At 36.3% G+C, this 17,858-nt stretch overlaps 1 protein-coding gene across 5 annotated transcripts in view; it reads right to left on the bottom strand.

Annotated features, from left to right (window-relative positions):
- Positions 1-237: 237 nt before the first annotated feature.
- LOC119072043 (serine/arginine repetitive matrix protein 2-like) overlaps positions 238-17,858 on the bottom strand; it is a 29,645-nt gene continuing 12,024 nt past the window's right edge. For 4 of the 5 annotated variants that reach the window (XM_037177165.1, XM_037177162.1, XM_037177163.1 and 1 more), the window contains exons 2-10: positions 16,921-17,103; positions 9,248-9,470; positions 8,965-9,182; positions 8,564-8,822; positions 8,407-8,503; positions 3,761-3,916; positions 3,570-3,703; positions 2,940-3,507; positions 238-2,878 (exon numbers count right to left, since the gene is read on the bottom strand). In XM_037177165.1, coding sequence (XP_037033060.1) covers positions 718-2,878; positions 2,940-3,507; positions 3,570-3,703; positions 3,761-3,916; positions 8,407-8,503; positions 8,564-8,822; positions 8,965-9,182; positions 9,248-9,470; positions 16,921-16,938 — 3,834 coding nt within the window. In that variant the 5' untranslated portion in view covers positions 16,939-17,103 and the 3' untranslated portion in view covers positions 238-717. Of the gene's footprint in view, positions 2,879-2,939; positions 3,508-3,569; positions 3,704-3,760; positions 3,917-3,973; positions 4,053-8,406; positions 8,504-8,563; positions 8,823-8,964; positions 9,183-9,247; positions 9,471-16,920; positions 17,104-17,858 lie in introns of those variants that run through there. The other variant, XM_037177167.1, reaches the window with a different exon arrangement.

Here is a 17,858-nt window from a genome sequence, read left to right as displayed (position 1 = left end):
TTTAATAGACTCTTTTTTCGTCTTGTGGCTAAGCACACCCTACAAAAGCGGACTAGCTGCGGCCCTGGTAGATGCGGAGCCTATTATACGCATTATTAAACATGCACGAAAGGAACACAGATCATGATTACAGTAGACTCCAATTTTTTTTTCTTTGTTAGCTCTTGGAAGCTAGAGTGCTATAGTTAAATTCAAAATCTTTCCTGGCTTCATAAATAATAATTCTCATTGTTAACGTCATTTTCATTATGTTTTATTCATCTTGCTTTATCTGCAACAACATTTTGTAGTACATTATGGGACAAATGATGGAAATGGTCTCATTTTGTGAAGTTTACCGATCCGAGGCGTTGCCGAGGTCGGTAAGCACATAATTTCAATTTAATTCAAAAACTTAAGGTAATGTTTAACCTCTTATTATCCTGTTAAACATAAAAAAACCGATTTCATTTTTTCTCAAATAGTAAAAAACTTAAGTAAATGTCTAGGTAAGTAATTACTAATTAAACAGAATCTTAGTTGTTCAGTTATTCGATCGAAAAATCTAGACAGACAAATTTGTCTTATACTTAACAAAACTTCTTAATAATTTAATTTGCTGAAAACGGATTATTAACACTTATAATTACTACATTTTTGGTTGCTTAAATGTGCAAAGGCAGTTAAAAAAATAATTCTGAAATTTGATTTGCGTTGATTTACACGTAATAAACATTACTATCTAGGCGGATAAAATGGCGGAAATGCCGGTGGTGGATAGAATCTGCCATAAAATGGCCTTGCGGCATAAGGAGGTGGTACTGGATTGTGATATTGTTGAAGTTGAAATGGTCGTTGGAAAGGATGACGTTGTTGTGGTGGAAAAGCATTACTAAGATATGGATGTTGATATTGAATTGGTGGTGCAACTGGTGTCCCAATCGGCACAGATGTTGTACTCGCATTGCCGAATATCGGTTGTGGGCCAGCGCCAGATATTGTAACTGTGTCAATGCGTTTTTGAGGTGATTTTCCGACTGTTTTCGACATTTGAACGGAACTGATTACAGGTATTTTGTTACCTTCATTCAATGGATTGAGATTTCTAGCCATTTCGGTCATTTGAGCTATCTGCTTCTGTGAATTCGCAATGGATGAGGCTAAAATTGCGCTGTCGTCACTGTCGGAATCACTGTCGTCAATTATGATTTGGTTGGTTGTTGCGCGCTCACCATCGGAATGTATGTTATCACCTGGACTGAACACCTTTTGAGAATTTACTCTGCTAGTGATTTGTCTTCCACTCGTCGCACCATTGTCTTCACGAAGCGAACTACTCGTATTGGATCGTTGCTCTTCTGGCTTTTCAATTTCATTGTGTAACCATTTGTAGCGCAAAGGATCAGCGACCTGCAATTTCTTCATGTATGTTGTATAGTTTTCTTTTTCGCTGTCCGATAAAGATGAAAATTTCGTCATCAAAATTCGTAAATCTTGATCACTCAAAGTCACTGCTTCAGCATCCGTTATAGCGTACATTTTCGATGTATTTTTTCGAGTATTTTGAAATGGCGCCTTCATCGGGCGCGAAGCGGGATTTGCAACGGAAATGTTTTGATTTGACAGCTTCGGATCGGGTTTCGGAGCAGCAATCTGACCTAGTGGCCTCGAAACAGGTTTTGGTAAGACTGGCCGTAAGTACGACGTTGTAGTTGACTGGTTACAGGAAAATTCGACAGGGCGACTGGATGATGTGGGGACTGATTCGGCAGATAACCGTGTAACCTCACGATTTTCGTTACTCGGATTAGCAACAGTTTTATCACGAGCGTCACATCGAGCAGACACGGCAGGGATGTCAACACTATCAGATTCATTTGAATGCAGTGACGCAGGTTTGCCCTTCGTCTTTTCCAATTCTAACTTCTTTTTCTCAACTTCCTTGAAGTAACATTCCACCAAATCGTCCATTTGTTCGTCGGTAATATCTCTTCTACCTTCACTGATTAATGCAGCCGACAGTTTCGCTTTTATAATTTTACGCTCTTCTTCCTTTGCAGATAGCACCACGTGTGTCGTCTGTGGTTGTACTTGGGGAGAGTCCATTTGTTGTTGATGCTCTGTACGAGGAAAAGATTTCCGAACTCCAATTTCTTGCAGTTTTTCGCATGCTTTTTCTCTTTCATTATTTTGATGAATTAATGTGGCCATGTTTTTGATTGCTTTCTTAACAGCCTTCAACTTATTCGGTTCAACTAAACCAGCGTTACTGAGGCCTTTTAGTTTTTCTTTTATTGTTTCAAACAAAATGCAGTTGTCGTGGTTATCAAGCAACTGGCACGAAGAGGTTCCTTCAGCTTTGTCCATCGCTTTGGCTTCAATCATCAATTGAATCACTTTAGGTCCTAAACTTCCCAGAATGTCCTCCAAAGCAGTTAACAAACTTAAAACGGAAATTATAGTTAGCGGTTCGCTGTCGTTATCTTCATTCAAATCAGTCCGCAGTCTCGAATTAATAGATCTCAGGCGTGGGGGAATAGGCACACAAAGTTTCGCGTATTCTTGCCGTGGCTTTGTCGCAAAGTGTAACGTGTTTCTACGAGTTAGTATTGACTGTCCTGTATGGGTTGACGGTGACGCAATTGTTTTTGACTTCTGCGGAGACATTGAAGATCTTCCTGGGCGCTTCCAAGGAAACATTGACACACGTGGTGGCTCTGGCTGTTTAGCAGTCAGTTTGGGTGATTGCTTCTCTTCATATGTGGAAGCTATGTCGTTTCTTTGGAAGTTTGGCGACAAATGAGAGCGTCGTCTTTCATTGTGTGCAGAAGGTGACCTTGATTTTCTTATAAGTCTTTGCTGCGAACGTGAACGTGACCTTCGGGTTAAATGCGATTTCCTAAAAAAAATACGAAAATTACTTGCGACTGTCGCTCAAAAATATTGAAGTGGAAACCAACCATTCATTATGAGCTGTTCTAGAGTGCGATCTACGCGTTGATCGATGAGTACGAGGTGAATGTCGACTACGAGGACTTCTTGACCTACGATGAGATGGACGCCTACGAGGACTGCGTGATCTACGAGAACTGCGTGATCTACGAGGACTACTTCTTTTACGCGGACTACGTGATCTGCGAGGACTACGTGATCTTCGAGGAGTACGTCGATGACTGCTCAATCTACGATGGCTTCTTTCCAGCGACCGTGATCTGCGTCTTCTAGGTGATGGAGATCTCCTAGTGGAACGACGTAGTCTACCTTTTTTCGAAAGTCTTTTTTCGTCCCTAGAACGTTTTTCATGTTTCGACTTTTTCTTCTCCCGTTTTTTTGATAAAAAGTCTGCGGAGATATCTTCAAGGGTCTTTATGATTTTACTCCGGCCGAAGTCAGAATCGGAAATACTTAATTTCTGTCTGATTTCTACCCTCATCGATTCAATATCACTTTGAAGCCGCCGATCCATCAGTTTCTTCCATTCGACAAGCCATTCTGATTTAAAATCGTGCCTTTCGGTGGGTTGACCACCTTAAGAGAATAGATTTTTGTATGAGCACAATATGAAAATTGACATTTGCCAAAACGATCACCTGCTTTCAATTCCTTATAACGCTTTCGCCAGAATGAGTTCCACTCTTCTTTGTAGCCGGAATGGGACAACGGTGTCTCTTTGTATTCGTCGTATTTTTTTCTGAGGTTTGCTTCAGCATTTGCCATCAGTAGTCTGTTAGAACGAATTGATTTCACTTTCCTTTCATTAATTTTGATAAACAAATTTTACTTGAATTTTTCCATTTTGTATGTCTGCTGCTGCACACGCTCTGAATGGGAAATTAAAGCTTGCGAGTTGTACAGTAACGATAGTTTTGAAGCAGATTTATTCGAATTCGAACTTGATGATCGCGAACTTGAACTCAACGAAATTACGCTCATAGACCTGTTTGGAAAATTTATTAGAGAAACGTAAAACCTTACAATTATTGTTTTGACACACAACAGAAATTTGCAGCCGACATCAGATTTTAAACATTGTTCTATCTTTGACATACAAAACACACAAACTTCGCTACACATACGCACACATTCAAAAAGAAATTGATCGGAGACATAAAGAAGGTAAAGCAATATAAATAGGAGATAGATGAATGATGGTGCGGTGGCGCTGTAATTGGTGGGATTTGTCTCTTCGGTGGTAAGTTTTGATTTTAAATTTGATTTTATCTAAATCAGGCCTCCCACTAAATTTTGCCTTGTCCGAAATTCGGACATTTCGAACAATTTTTCAGAAAAATTTCGGACATTTACTGTAAAGATTTCGGACAATTTTTTTTTTAAATTTTCTCTAAAAAATCGCAAACCGAGGTGCTCTCAAGTCATTTGAAACCATTCAATCAACAAAAAAACAAGGTTTTAAATGAAATGAGCAGGATATACACAAAATTTGCTGAAGTTTTTTTTAAAGTAGAAGATTTTCTCAACGTGAGACCAGAATAGGGGACCCGAAATCTAACAGCTTTCTACAAAAGTTAGTGTTAAATTCTTTAATTAACTGAAGCCTGGCCGAACATATTCAAGATTGTCCAGTGCCGAACTGGCTACCAAAAGGAGCTTCGGGGAAAACATGAAAAAGCCCGTCATACCGGGATGATAATAGTTTCTGCCGAAAGCATAAAGCGTATTTTATGTACGATTTTCAATTCTTTGATCAAAACATATTTTCTCCGAAATTTTTCGCAAGAGTTTGCTTCGTTTAGTCAAAAATTATTAAGAGGCACTGGTCTTTTTTGAAAAATGTACGACCGCCCTTCTGACCACGAATTAGTTAGCTTTAAATAAAAATTAGTTTTGGTTGTAATCGTTTGACCAGCTCTGAGAAAAGTGAGCAGTTTAACGAAATTTTCATAAATAGCTCATTGTTCTCTGAGCTGGTCAAACTGCTACAACCAAATCTATTTTCTGTTGAAAACTGTTTGTTCAAAAATGAAATGCACAGTTTTTAGTATTTCGAGACATTTCAAAATTGCAATCTGTCAGATAGTAAAGGATGCGTTTAATTACCCGGCGCATTAAAAGATTTGAAATTTGAATGATTTTTTCCACAGCTACATATTTTTGCATCCAATATCATCATTTCAAGTGTTGATAAAATTTCTTGTAAAAAATTTGCTAAATGGATGAAGCAGACGGTCTTTCTACAGATTTGAGTATTACAGTTGCTAATTCTTAAAATCCAGCCACTATTGAGAATTTTAAATAAAAAAAATTTACTTCAAAATAGGAAAAGGTTGTTTTGAAACTAATACTAAAATGTAATAAATTTTTCTTTTAAACTATTACATTTTAGTACGTTTTGTCATGTGTCACTGATTCTATTTTTTCGTGAACAAACTTCACTGCTGTGACATTTCATGGGAATGAGCCTATGTGAAGTTGTTACACAAGAAAATAGTACAGTGAGAATGAAGTACTATGAAAAAATGTGGCTCCTCTACAGTCCAACCGACTAGGCGAATAGATCAATTTTTGCATTTATCAATTAGTTTCAGTGATCATTCTAGTAATTATTACGCACTACATGGGAATAGAGTTGAATTAAATTCTACTTTGCACACATTTAATAGTTGCTTTTGTTATTCAATGCACAAAACTTATTCTACAAAACCAGTTCATTCGGCCAACATACATTTCTATTGAAATGGCAATTGTCAAAATGACATCGAAGCCATTGATTTATGATGCCGAGAAGGAACATTCATCTCGCAGAAATTTTACTTTTCCATTACTTTTTTAGTTTTTGGATTTACTTTGAGTTATCATGAATAATGAAAAGGATTTCGTAAAAACAAAACAAAAAAAAAACAATAAAAGAAATAAAAAAGTAAAATTTCTGAGAGATGAATGTACCTTCTCGTCATCATAAATCAATGGCTTCGATATTATTTTGACAATTGAAATTTCAATAGAACATGTATGTTGGCTCAGTGGACTGGTTTTGTAGAATAGGTTTTGTGCATGTGCATTGAATATTTAACAAAAGCAACTATTAAATGTGTGTTAAGTATGGGTTAATTCAACTCTATGATTCCCATGTATTGCGTAATAATTACTAGAAAGATCACCAAAACTAGTTGATCAATTATTGCTAAACACGATTCTGTCAATAATGTTTTTGGTCATGCATTTTCCTCTGCAGGATTTACCAATATTTTGCAACCACCTGGTATTTCTAGAGACGACGGTAAAAGACCTGATGGTATGACAGTAGTTCCGTGGAGTCATGGAAAATCACTTTTATGGGATGTAACAATACGTGATACTTGGGCTCCTTCATACATCAGTGAATCCTCTAAGAAAGCAGGGTCTATTGCAGATAAAGCGGAGAGATTTAAGCATAATCATTATATACGTCTTAAAGAAAACTATTTATTTACCCCCCTTGCCTTTGAATCATTAGGTTGCATGGGTCCAGAAACAAAGAAATTTATTGACAAGTTGGGATCGTTGATGAAGAGAGCATCAGGGGAGCCACGTTCCAAAGATTATCTGTTGCAGAAAATTTATATTGCTATACAAAGAGGCAATGCGGCATGTATTCTTGGAACTTTAGGAAGTAATAGAGCGGATGATTTTTATTTATTGTAATATTTGTTGATTGAAAAGATCGTTTTTTTACTGACTGCGTCGTATGCGAGCAGTCTTTTTTTTCGCTTTGAATAAATAAATAAGATTGGATTGTTGATGATAAAAAAAAAGTTGATCAATGCAAAAATTGAACTTGACTTGAAGCAAATTTATTCGGTATTTGAAAAAGAGTCGCTAATATATGCAGCTTTAGTATTTTTGACAACTGTTAAAAGTTATGGAATGTATTGTGGATTGGATTGTTTGGATTTATTTAAAATTCTCAATAGTGGCTGGGTTTTAACAGTTAGCCGCTGTACAACACCATCGATTTTTTTGAATAAAGACACGATCTAAGAGAAATTATAGATGTAGAACAATACTCAGACTAAAAATAAATTTACATTTTTCCGTTCGCAAATTCTTCTGACGAAATCTAAATTTCCTACTATTAAAATGCTATTTGCAAAAAATGTAAGAAACTTAACATGCAAAAATCTGTAGCTGTGGAAAAAACCATTCAAATTTCAAATCTGTTAATGCGCCGGTTAATTAAACGCATCCTTTACTTGAAATTTTCAACTGTCTAGAAATACTAAAAACTGTGCCAAAGCACCTAGCAGGGTAATAGAGGTTTTTACACGTCAAATAAAGTAGTTTTTTGGTACCAATAATACCATTAGCAGCCTTAATGGTAATTTTGCAATGACATTATGAAAAAAAAGGTATGGAAATTTTCGCATACTTCGATTAAAATACTACTTTATTTTTTTCTATTACCCTGCTAGGTGCTTTGACTGTGCATTTCCTTTTTGAACAAACAGTAACACATTCGTGGTCGGAATTGCGGTCGTACATTTTTGAAAAAGGATTCTCGTGGAAAGATATCATCAAAAGTAAACTAAATTCCAGTATTTAAAAATCGCCCAAATGTATGCTTTTCAGCAAAGTACCGGTTCCTCTTAAGGAAGTCACTTATTAGTCACTGAAAAAAATGTGAAATAACAAGTACGAGCGAAGCGAGCAAAACTTATTTAGATCCAGAAATTTTCTCATTGTAAAAGAAAGTATGTTTCGTACTTAAAACTTCAAGGAAAAGATTTAAAAAAAGAAGTAGTTTCTAAAATCAAGAACTTGGTAGAATTTTAGATGTAGTGCAAAAGTGCAAACTTATGCGTTGTAACAACGCACTTCAAGCAAAAGTGCTTCAAATGACACCTGTCAAATAGAGTACTATTTTGTATGACAAATTTCCCCTCATTTTTTTACAATGCAACAATTTGTTTGATACACTGTACAGTATCAGTACTCTATTAAATAGAGTCTAAATTTTATAGTCCAACTCATGCTTGAAGTGCGTTGGTTGTAAGTATATGCACAGGTCACAGGAATCGAATAAAACGAGAGAAAATCCACGAGATGTCAGGACGCTATTTTAACCAAAAAAAAAACTCTGCGAGTATAAGCCGTGTTCACGGACTACATCAATCCGAACAATTCCAGGGGTTATTGAAACTATATATTGCGAATACAAAGCTATCGTCGAACATATATTAACAGTCTTGGAATTAATAAGAAGTAACAATTCCAATAGACTCTATTCATTTCACATACATTACCAACTTTACGACATTTACGTATGTTATTATAACGTGTAAATCGCTTGTGAAATTAATAATGTAGATTGGATTGTTGAAAATGTTTTCTTAAATTTCTTATTGTACTTCGCGGAGCAGAGTGTAGATTGCTCGTAAATGGAGTCTGACTTCTAAATTTGTTTCTGTCATAAACATTTGTTCAACTTACCAATACGATTCACTCGAAGTAGAAATAGAGTCTAGACTGGCCCGGCGGCTTCTAAGTTCTTCTTCCTCAATGTCCGAGATGTCCGACAGATTTTGCTCTGGTAACATACAAAGTGTAATATTCTGTACAAGTCGTCTGTGACTTCCATTAAACCAACCTTTTCGCAGACAATCACGAATTAAATCAATGAATGTGCATCCCATATACTCATCGATATGCTTAGAGTTCAGAACTTTTTCCGTCGTTTGCATTCGATCTTTCACAAATTCAGAATTGTCAACCATAAGCAAACGCAGTCGGCCAAATTGATCCTCAATGCCTTCGCAAACTTTTTCGGTCAGACACAGCTTTAATTTCCGTTTGTCGGTCGAATCCAGATCAGATATTTCCTTGAAAGCGGTAGGAAAATGCTTTTCCTATAGATAAAAAAAGACGAAAATTTATGTGGAGGAATGGGTGCAAGCGCAGCAAGATAAAATTTCCAATTTAATTCTTTGATTTCACTTCATTCCAGGTTACACTTACCTTGCAACCGAAAAGTTATAATAAAAAACTCACCAGATATTGTAGGCGATGATTGTAGGCAGTCAGATGACTTATAACTGTAGTGAGATCAAATTTACTTTCACATAAAACACAGTGGTAAACACATTCAAAAATTGAACCGAGGTGCACTTCAATCACATATTCGAGTCCAATTATTGCCTGATTTCTGATTTCGTTGATTCTATTTTGTAATGGAGATGCAGCATCTGCAGGATCGGGAGAACTTGCACCTTTTCATGATTATAAATAATTTTGTTAAACTAAGCACATTAATTCAGTCAATTTTCATTTTTACCTCGGCGTTCTGACAAGGCTCTTGTCCTTATACTAAGTTCTTTTAAAACAAGTTTGTGCTTCTTCCCGTTTACATGTGTCAATAGAGAAGTTTCACCCATGTTATTAATATGGCAACATTGACAATTGTATCTTCTCGTGCTCCCAGCTCCATGTGCAAAGAAGACTTTCGTTTCCTTACCGAGAACAGATGTAAACGTGTGCTGCAAGATCTTTTCGGTGTCCTACAAAGTTTAGTTCGTAAAAAGAAGTTACTCCTTTGGAAACGATGCGAAATAATTTTGATTTTAAATTCGGGTATTAAAAACTTATGCAGAAATTGCGGCTTCTCGGTGGCATTGTACCAATTACATCGTCCAATTTTTTTAGTCTAATGACTCTTAAATGACTTTCGATGACGGAGTTCCATTTTGAAGAGGAAAAAAACCATTGAAGGCTCGCCCAGTGAGATGTGATGTAACTTGTATTCTTATATTTAAACAGCAACACAATATTTCTCTTACTAATATTTAGCAATTCTTACAATAAGTATTGTTCGCACCGGTTCGCACATAAACGATTACAAAACAAGATCGAAGCCACCCTCTAGACACTTCGGCAAAAAATATATGTGAATAGCGCGAATAGTGTCAATCAAAGCGTATTTTAAAAAAAATCGTTGTACGTTCCCTTTGCTATCGAATACTGAAAGAAAAAAGGATCGACATCACAAATGTTTCAAGTAAAGAACCACACACGGTGGGGCTGAACGAACTTTAAATAAACATGTCGACTTCCATCTTGGTTCTTTTCATAGCTGAGTTAGGGGAGGCGTGTACTATCCAACGGCACATGTTGCGGGCGCAACCGCTGAGCCGTTTCTGAGAATTAGGAATATCGTCGCCTGGCTCCGCGGAAGTTGCTGGACCAGTATTTGAAACTGGAATCGGTAGAGACAAATTCTAAGAACAACCATGTAAAAATGCTCTCGGTCAATTGGTCGCAGAGCAATAGAAGCTGAAAGTCGAAAATTCCACCTCTTCAAGGAGTGATGCCTCCTCGACGAAGTTCTCGATCCAGCACTTTAATAGCGTTTCTAGACAAAGTTAATGTGCTCTTTCGAATGGCAATAAAATTTTTTTGAAAGTGGTCTCTTTTGGTACATTTTCAGAAAAGTCACTTTTTTGCAACCCTCGGTGAACTTTGGCTACTCCCATACCTTGCCGGTTGGAATATTTCAACACGACATACCTTGTAGTAGTTAGCCTGAAGTCTAAGCTTTCCAATGATACTAAATATGCCATGTATGATTCTCAGCAAGAACTGTTTATGATAAAGATTTTGCATCGAGGTCGGGCTACTAGCAAATTTAGGGTCATTGAAAACGAAATTTACAAATATTACAACACAATGTCTTTGAGTAATGTCTCATCGACTAACGTGAGTTATCCATTGTTTAATATCTGCTTATTTTGCCATAATAAACATAAAAATAGAAATTTCGTTTTCAATGACCCTAAATTTGCTAGTAGCCCGACCTCGATGCAAAATCTTTATCATAAACAGTTCTCGCTGACAATCATACATGACATATTTGGTATCATTGGAAAGCTTAGACTTCAGGCTAACTGGTACAAGGTATGTCGTGTTGAAATATTCCAACCGGCAAGGTATAAGAGTAGCCAAAGTTCACCGAGGGTTGCAAAAAAGTGACTTTTCTGAAAATGTACCAAAATAGACCCTTTCAAAAAAAATTTATTGCCATTCGAAAGAGCACATTAACTTTGTCTAGAAACGCTATTAAAGTGCTGGATCGAGAACTTCGTCGAGGAGGCATCAGCCCTTGAAGAGGTGGAATTTTCGACTTTCAGCTTCTATTGCTCTGCGACCAAATGACCGAGAGCAATAATTTTTACATGGTTGTTCTTAGAAGTTGTCCCTCTACTGATTCCAGTTTCAAACACTGGTCCAGCAACTTCCGCGGAGCCAGGCGACGATATTCCTAGTTCTCAGAAACGGCTCAGCGGTTGCGCCCGCAACATGTGCCGTTGGATAGTACACGCCTCCCCTAACTCAGCTATGAAAAGAACCGAGATGGAAGTCGACATGTTTATTTAAAGTTCGTTCAGCCCCACCGTGCACATTAGTTTATTTGTTTGTTGACTTTACATTTCTGTTCTTCATCGAATATAAAAAGTAAGAAAGAAAAAAGATAAGAAAGATCAACGCAGCATATACTACAGCATAATACATAAACTGTATATGTTTGAAATAGAGAACAATATGTATAACATGATTTTGTTTATGCTGCTTGACTAATAGCCAATGACTATGAACATTTTAAAATAATATTCGATATGGGGACGATATGACAAAACATTTACATGCGGGATAGGAATGACAAGTACAGTCTTGCAGTCTACGAGTGCGAATAGTGCACAGTCTGGTAAGAGTAATAATGATTTGTTGTCTTATTTTAAATATGAGATCTTAACTACAATTCTAAAGATTATTTTACAGTTTGTATTACAGAAGTTCATAAAATTAAATTGCTACAGACATTTTCCCATTTGTAGGCAAGAATAATTTATAATTGAGAGAGTAGAGCTTCAGTGTAGAGATGAGCGGGTTATTTCATATTTTATGTGTTGAAAGGCGCGCTATTTTCTGGTGAAATAACGTCACTCTGGTAAATACACATGAGTGTTTTGGAAATGTAAAGACCAACTCACACTAGCATCTAGTGTCAGTTGGGAGTATGATATCTCTATTTTTAACAATAGAAATATCGTATTTCCGATGACACTAGATGCTAGTGTGTGTTGGCCTTAATACCAGTGAGGTTGGTTCACAAAAATTAGAACGCTGACATTGGTAATTTTATGAGAAAAAGTAGTAGCAAAGCATCTGCAATCAAGCAGAAGAACAGATTTTCCAAGAGGGCCTGCGTATACAACCCTAATATGTTTCCGTTATAAAAAATCAGATATGTACCATATTTCGGACACACATGCTCTAGTTGTTGACAGTATTTTGATTTCGATAAATAAATGTTTCGTCTAATTGTTTATTGACAAATATTCATTAAAGAGTAATATTTGACAATTTTTTGTGCGAATTGCTACAAATCTGTCAGTGGCAGATCATATTAGAGAGGCTAGCTAAATATCCTATAAATAGCTAACGCCGACCCGTACGAAACACCTATTCGTATCAAAAGCCTTTACTGTGAAACTCTTCATTTCTTTTACTTCATTCTTTACTGAAAAGCTATTCGCCCTTTAAAATCACTTACACTATCTTTCTTTGCCTTGTTATCATATACAAATAAATTGCCGGAGGCAATATAGACAGCCCCGTACGAAGTCAACTTTCATAAATTCCTATTTAAACAGCTATATACCGCTATATTTACCTATATTTTCCTATAAATAAACATTTCACAGATGAATATGCTATTATATAGCTCTATATGCCTGTATATAGGTCAATATAGGTGAATATAGATATATATAGATGTCCATATATGGAATCCCTGAAACACCCCACACACAAAACAAATTATTTCCATGTTAACAGAAACTCTCTAAGTACCATTTTTCCCAAGATATATCACTTTTATTAAAATCCAATATGGCCACCGGCAGCCATTTTGTTAGGAGACCGGAAATTTTACCGACGCTTTACATTCGTTAATACCTTTCAAACAAAAAAAAAATCATGAAATTCGGTCAAAATTTACTCGAGATATTGACAAAATACTCCACGTTCACTGTACGGCCGAGTAGCCAGATAAGAGCTCACTCCAAGAGACCTAGCTCACGCTCCGGAGAACATAATTTCAAAAACTTTTTTCCCTGATTGGTACGGTCAATACCTATCTAATAACGCTAAAACAGACGAAATATGTTCAAATGTGGCCGACCTTCAAGCAAAAACTGCTTGCCGCCCTGTGCCTGTTTCACACCAAGGGGTCTAACTCACGAGTCGGTCATCCGATTTCCATAAACTTTTTTTTTGTCGATCGGTATTGTAAAAACCTTTCATTTGACGTATCACTTACAAGTGTAACACGTTTAAATGTCTGGAGATATCTTCGAAAAACCGTAAAGCACTTATTGGGCCACAGCTCGGGAGGGGTCGATCCAAAATCACTCATCTTCGAACTTAGCCTGTCTTTTGACATAACCAAATGGGAAAAAAAAGAATTTTCAAAATCGGATGCGTTTTACTCAAGTTATCGTGCAGACAGACATTTTTTTTTTCACTGATTTGGCATCTCTAGACAACCACAATAGGTTTCCCCTTACTCAGGGAGTCCAATTCGACGTGTTACAAACGTATGCGTAAACCTATAAGACCCCAGTACTTCGTACGGGTCTAAAAATCTGTTCTAGTGCTTGGTTCAGTGCTATGGTAGTAGAAATTTGAATTCCAAAAATGTGAACTTTATTTTCCAAGCAGGATTTCTCTATACTTATGCCCAGTATCTCAATCTGTATCAACATCGTATATAATTACAAAAAAAATTGAGTATTTCGAATCAATTTTTTAGAGTTTCAGGATTTCCACTTTTAAAAATAATTTAGGTTCGAGTTCTAAAACGAGCCATCAGAACAGTCGGAGCGTTTGCTGCGACTGAGCCCCGTACAAACCCGTATATCTATTGCGTACGTGACCCTAGTGCGTCTGTCACCCTACTTTGACCGTAAGCCTATGCGCCGGTTAAAGTAGTTAAAGTAAAATTATTATGTAATGTGTACATCTTAGAAATTGCGCATAGCGCAATTACGAAGCCCCGTACGACGTTCCTTTCAAATAAAACAAAAATTTCAAATAGCCCTAAAATTTTAATTTATTGAGTATAACTACATTCTATTCGGCCTTTGATTACCTTCCAAATGAAACAAAAATTACGAAAAACGGATGAAATTTGCTCGAGTTATATGTAAAATACACATAGGGCCCTAGTAGCGGCCTTAGTCCAAGGACCCAAATTTAAATTTTTTTTTTCAACAACATTCTATTCGGTGTTCGATTATCTTTCAAATGAAACAAAAATTACGAAAAACGGATGAAATTTACTCGAGTTGTATGTAGAATACGCATAGGGCCCTAGTAGCGGCCTTAGTCCGAGGACCCAAATTTTTTTTTTCAACAACATTCTATTCGGCCTTTGATTACCTTCCAAATGACACAAAAATTACGAAAAACGAATGAAATTTACTCTAGTTCAATGTAAAATACACATAGGGCCCTAGTAGTGGCCTTAGTCCAAGGACCCAAATTTAATTTTTTTTGAACAACATTCTATTCGGCCTTTGATTACCTTCCAAATGAAACAAAAATTACGAAAAACGGATGAAATTTGCTCGAGTTATATGTAAAATACACATAGGGCCCTAGTAGCGGCCTTAGTCCAAGGACCCAAATTTAATTTTTTTTTTCAACAACATTCTATTCGGTGTTCGATTATCTTTCAAATGAAACAAAAATTACGAAAAACGGATGAAATTTACTCGAGTTGTATGTAAAATACACATAGGGCCCTAGTAGTGGCCTTAGTCCAAGGACCCAAATTTAATTTTTTTTGAACAACATTCTATTCGGCCTTTGATTACCTTCCAAATGACACAAAAATTACGAAAAATGAATGAAATTTACTCGAGTTCAATGTAAAATACATATAGGGCCCTAGTAGCGGCCTTAGTCCAAGGACCCAAATTTATTTTTTTTTCAACAACATTCTATTCGGTGTTCGATTATCTTTCAAATGGAACAAAAATTACGAAAAACGGATGAAATTTACTCGAGTTGTATGTAAAATACGCATAGGGCCCTAGTAGCGGCCTTAGTCCGAGGACCCAATTTTTTTTTTTTTTCAACAACATTCTATTCGGCCTTTGATTACCTTCCAAATGACACAAAAATTACGAAAAACGAATGAAATTTACTTGAGTTCTATGTAAAATACACATATGGCCCTAGTAGCTTTTCACTTCTAAGGCCCTAACTCACGGTCCACACACCCGATTTAAAAAAAACTTTTTTTGCCTGGATTGATATTGACAATACCTATCATTTGCCGTGTCATTTACATTTCCATCGTTTATTTTGCCATAAATATCACCAAAAGACCTTAAATCACTTAGGTGGCCCTAACTCACGAAGGGCCGACCCGAATATGCCCATCTTCGAACTTAGCCTCACTATTTTGACTATCTTTCAGGGAAATCGGATTTGATTTACTCAAGATATCGACGTGACAGACAGACGGACAGGCGGACAGACGGCCCAAATTTTTATTGCGGATTCGTCATCTATGAACATAGGCAAACACTTTGCCCTCACCGTCTGCTTCGAATTCCATCAATTACACACGGCATCGTAATCCTATAAGCCCCTTCGTACTTCGTACGGGGCTAAAAACCTCGACCCAGCTCATCTCTAAATAACTAATACACAGAACAGTCGTAAAGATAAAAAATAAAAATAAATTCAAAATTGAAGAAGTTGTACTTAAAAATCTATTTTTGATTACTTATGATTAAGAATTCACGCCGTAAGTCCGGTCGAAATTCAAAATGGAAAGTGCGGAGGTCTTTCTAACGTAGCGTCATTTTCATACAATGAAGCGTTGAAATGTATTTTTCGGTTCATTTTTCCATCGAATCGTTCACTTAAAATTCAAATTTTAGGCACACTTACGGCGTGAATTTCTATAAGCACGAATACCTGGATAAAAGACAGCGACAAGGGGTTACTAAATTTTTTAAGCTAATTTTCAGCTAATTTGTATGAAGTATCCAAGAGTTCTACAAACAATAATTACGTAAACGGTTCAGGGGCGGATCCAGCTTTTGCTCTGACCCAGGCGGATAGAAGAGAAAAAGACTCTGACCCAGGCGGTTTTTATTTGTAAACAAATTTTCAATGTAAAAATCATCTTCTGACCCCCGGCGACCGCCTTGACCGCACATAGGTGGATCCGCCCCTGAACGGTTATCGACAGACCACGGTTATAATAGGTGCCAAAGTGATCCATGGTAGTGTCACGAACAGATTTCATCGGCCGTTTTGTGTGCACTTCATATAAATATGCATTTTTACATAGTTCCATGTTAACTGTTGCTGAAGCTAAACATTTCCGTTTGAAAAATTGAAAGTGTTTTGCTGATACATGCCTGTATTGCTGCGTGACCATATTTCGTATTAAACGAGGAATAACTGCTGACGAATCAGTATATTCAGGTTGCACTTACATTTATAAATTTCGTACTTCATTCTACCAAATTCGAAAACGAAACGATAAAATAATTTTGAATGATTTGAATATTTGCTTAATTTTCGTAAAATATCTAAATAGCTGATCAATTCGTTTGATAATTATTTAGAATTTCAATTTAATTCTACACCACTTAGAACTTAGATATATCTAAATCTTAACATCATTTTATTGAATAGATTCTTTAGTAACACATGGACAATATTTCATTCTGATTATACAAATTGATGTTAACTATGACTATCAGGACTATCACTTAAAACAGAATCTAAATACCACATACGAATTTGAGATCATAGGTGACGTCATCAAGGGTTGTATGTTTAGATTCGGCACAAATTTGTAAAATAAGTATAAGCGAATTTCTTAGCTTGTGGTATTTTTCATGTTTAAATCATGAAAGCTCTTACCTGCTCGTTTACAGCCATCGTGGGATTGTTATTGTGTTGGGATGTGTCTGTTTTTCATATACAATGTTCAATAGTCATTTAAAATGTCACTCAACTTTTGTTCACGCTTTTTTACTTCATTCACTTTTCTTTTGAAAATGTCACTGTTAGCTGGTCACTGCATTTATTTAAGTCGTTGGTCTCCTATGAACAAATTTTTAAATTATTTAAATAATTTCCCGAAAACTAATAAGAGAAATAATTTAAACTTAGGTCAAAACAAGATTTTATTTTTTGTAGGTTCCGTTTCGTTCTAATCATTCCACATGTATTTCGTCGCATAACAGTATGTATAGGTTTGTTCCAAGGTCATTTCGAAATGTCAAATTTTATCCACAGAAGACGATCTAACCTCCCCTTTGAGTTTGACAAAAATGTAATTGAAAAATTTACAAAGGATTTGTTTGACGTTTAGGTTAAATATATTCATCTCTGTGGATGAAATCGTCGTTGTTCGGGCAGAGAAATGATAACAGAGGGCGTTGCTGCTGCATCACTGGATAGAATGCGTATGACGACATTTTTCGAAAAAATTGAAACCCATGGCCCCGGCTGTCAAAAAAATGTGGTTATGTCATGTACACTCGCGGAATTTTGAAAACCGACATATTTTCTGTTTCGTGGTTTACTGGTTTTTTGTGAATTTTGCATGTATTTTTATATGGAGAAATCAGAAACTCAAGTAAAACAGAGAAACAGAAAATGTGTCGGTTTTCAAAATTCCGTGTGTGTATGAAATAATAAAAAATTATTAATTTTAGAGTCGACGGATTCAAGCCAAACAAAGTGTAATACAAAGTGCCAAACAACGAAATTTTTTCACCAATTGCACCCATATTGACCGATATATCATCGTACAATCATACAATCCGGAAAAAAATTATCTTGTGTTCAGTTTC

This window comes from Bradysia coprophila, assembly GCF_014529535.1.
Source record: "Bradysia coprophila strain Holo2 chromosome IV unlocalized genomic scaffold, BU_Bcop_v1 contig_5, whole genome shotgun sequence".
NCBI classification, from domain to species: Eukaryota; Metazoa; Arthropoda; class Insecta; order Diptera; family Sciaridae; genus Bradysia; species Bradysia coprophila.
Note: the sequence above shows the minus strand (reverse complement) of the source record. Positions and strands in the feature narration are given on the sequence as shown.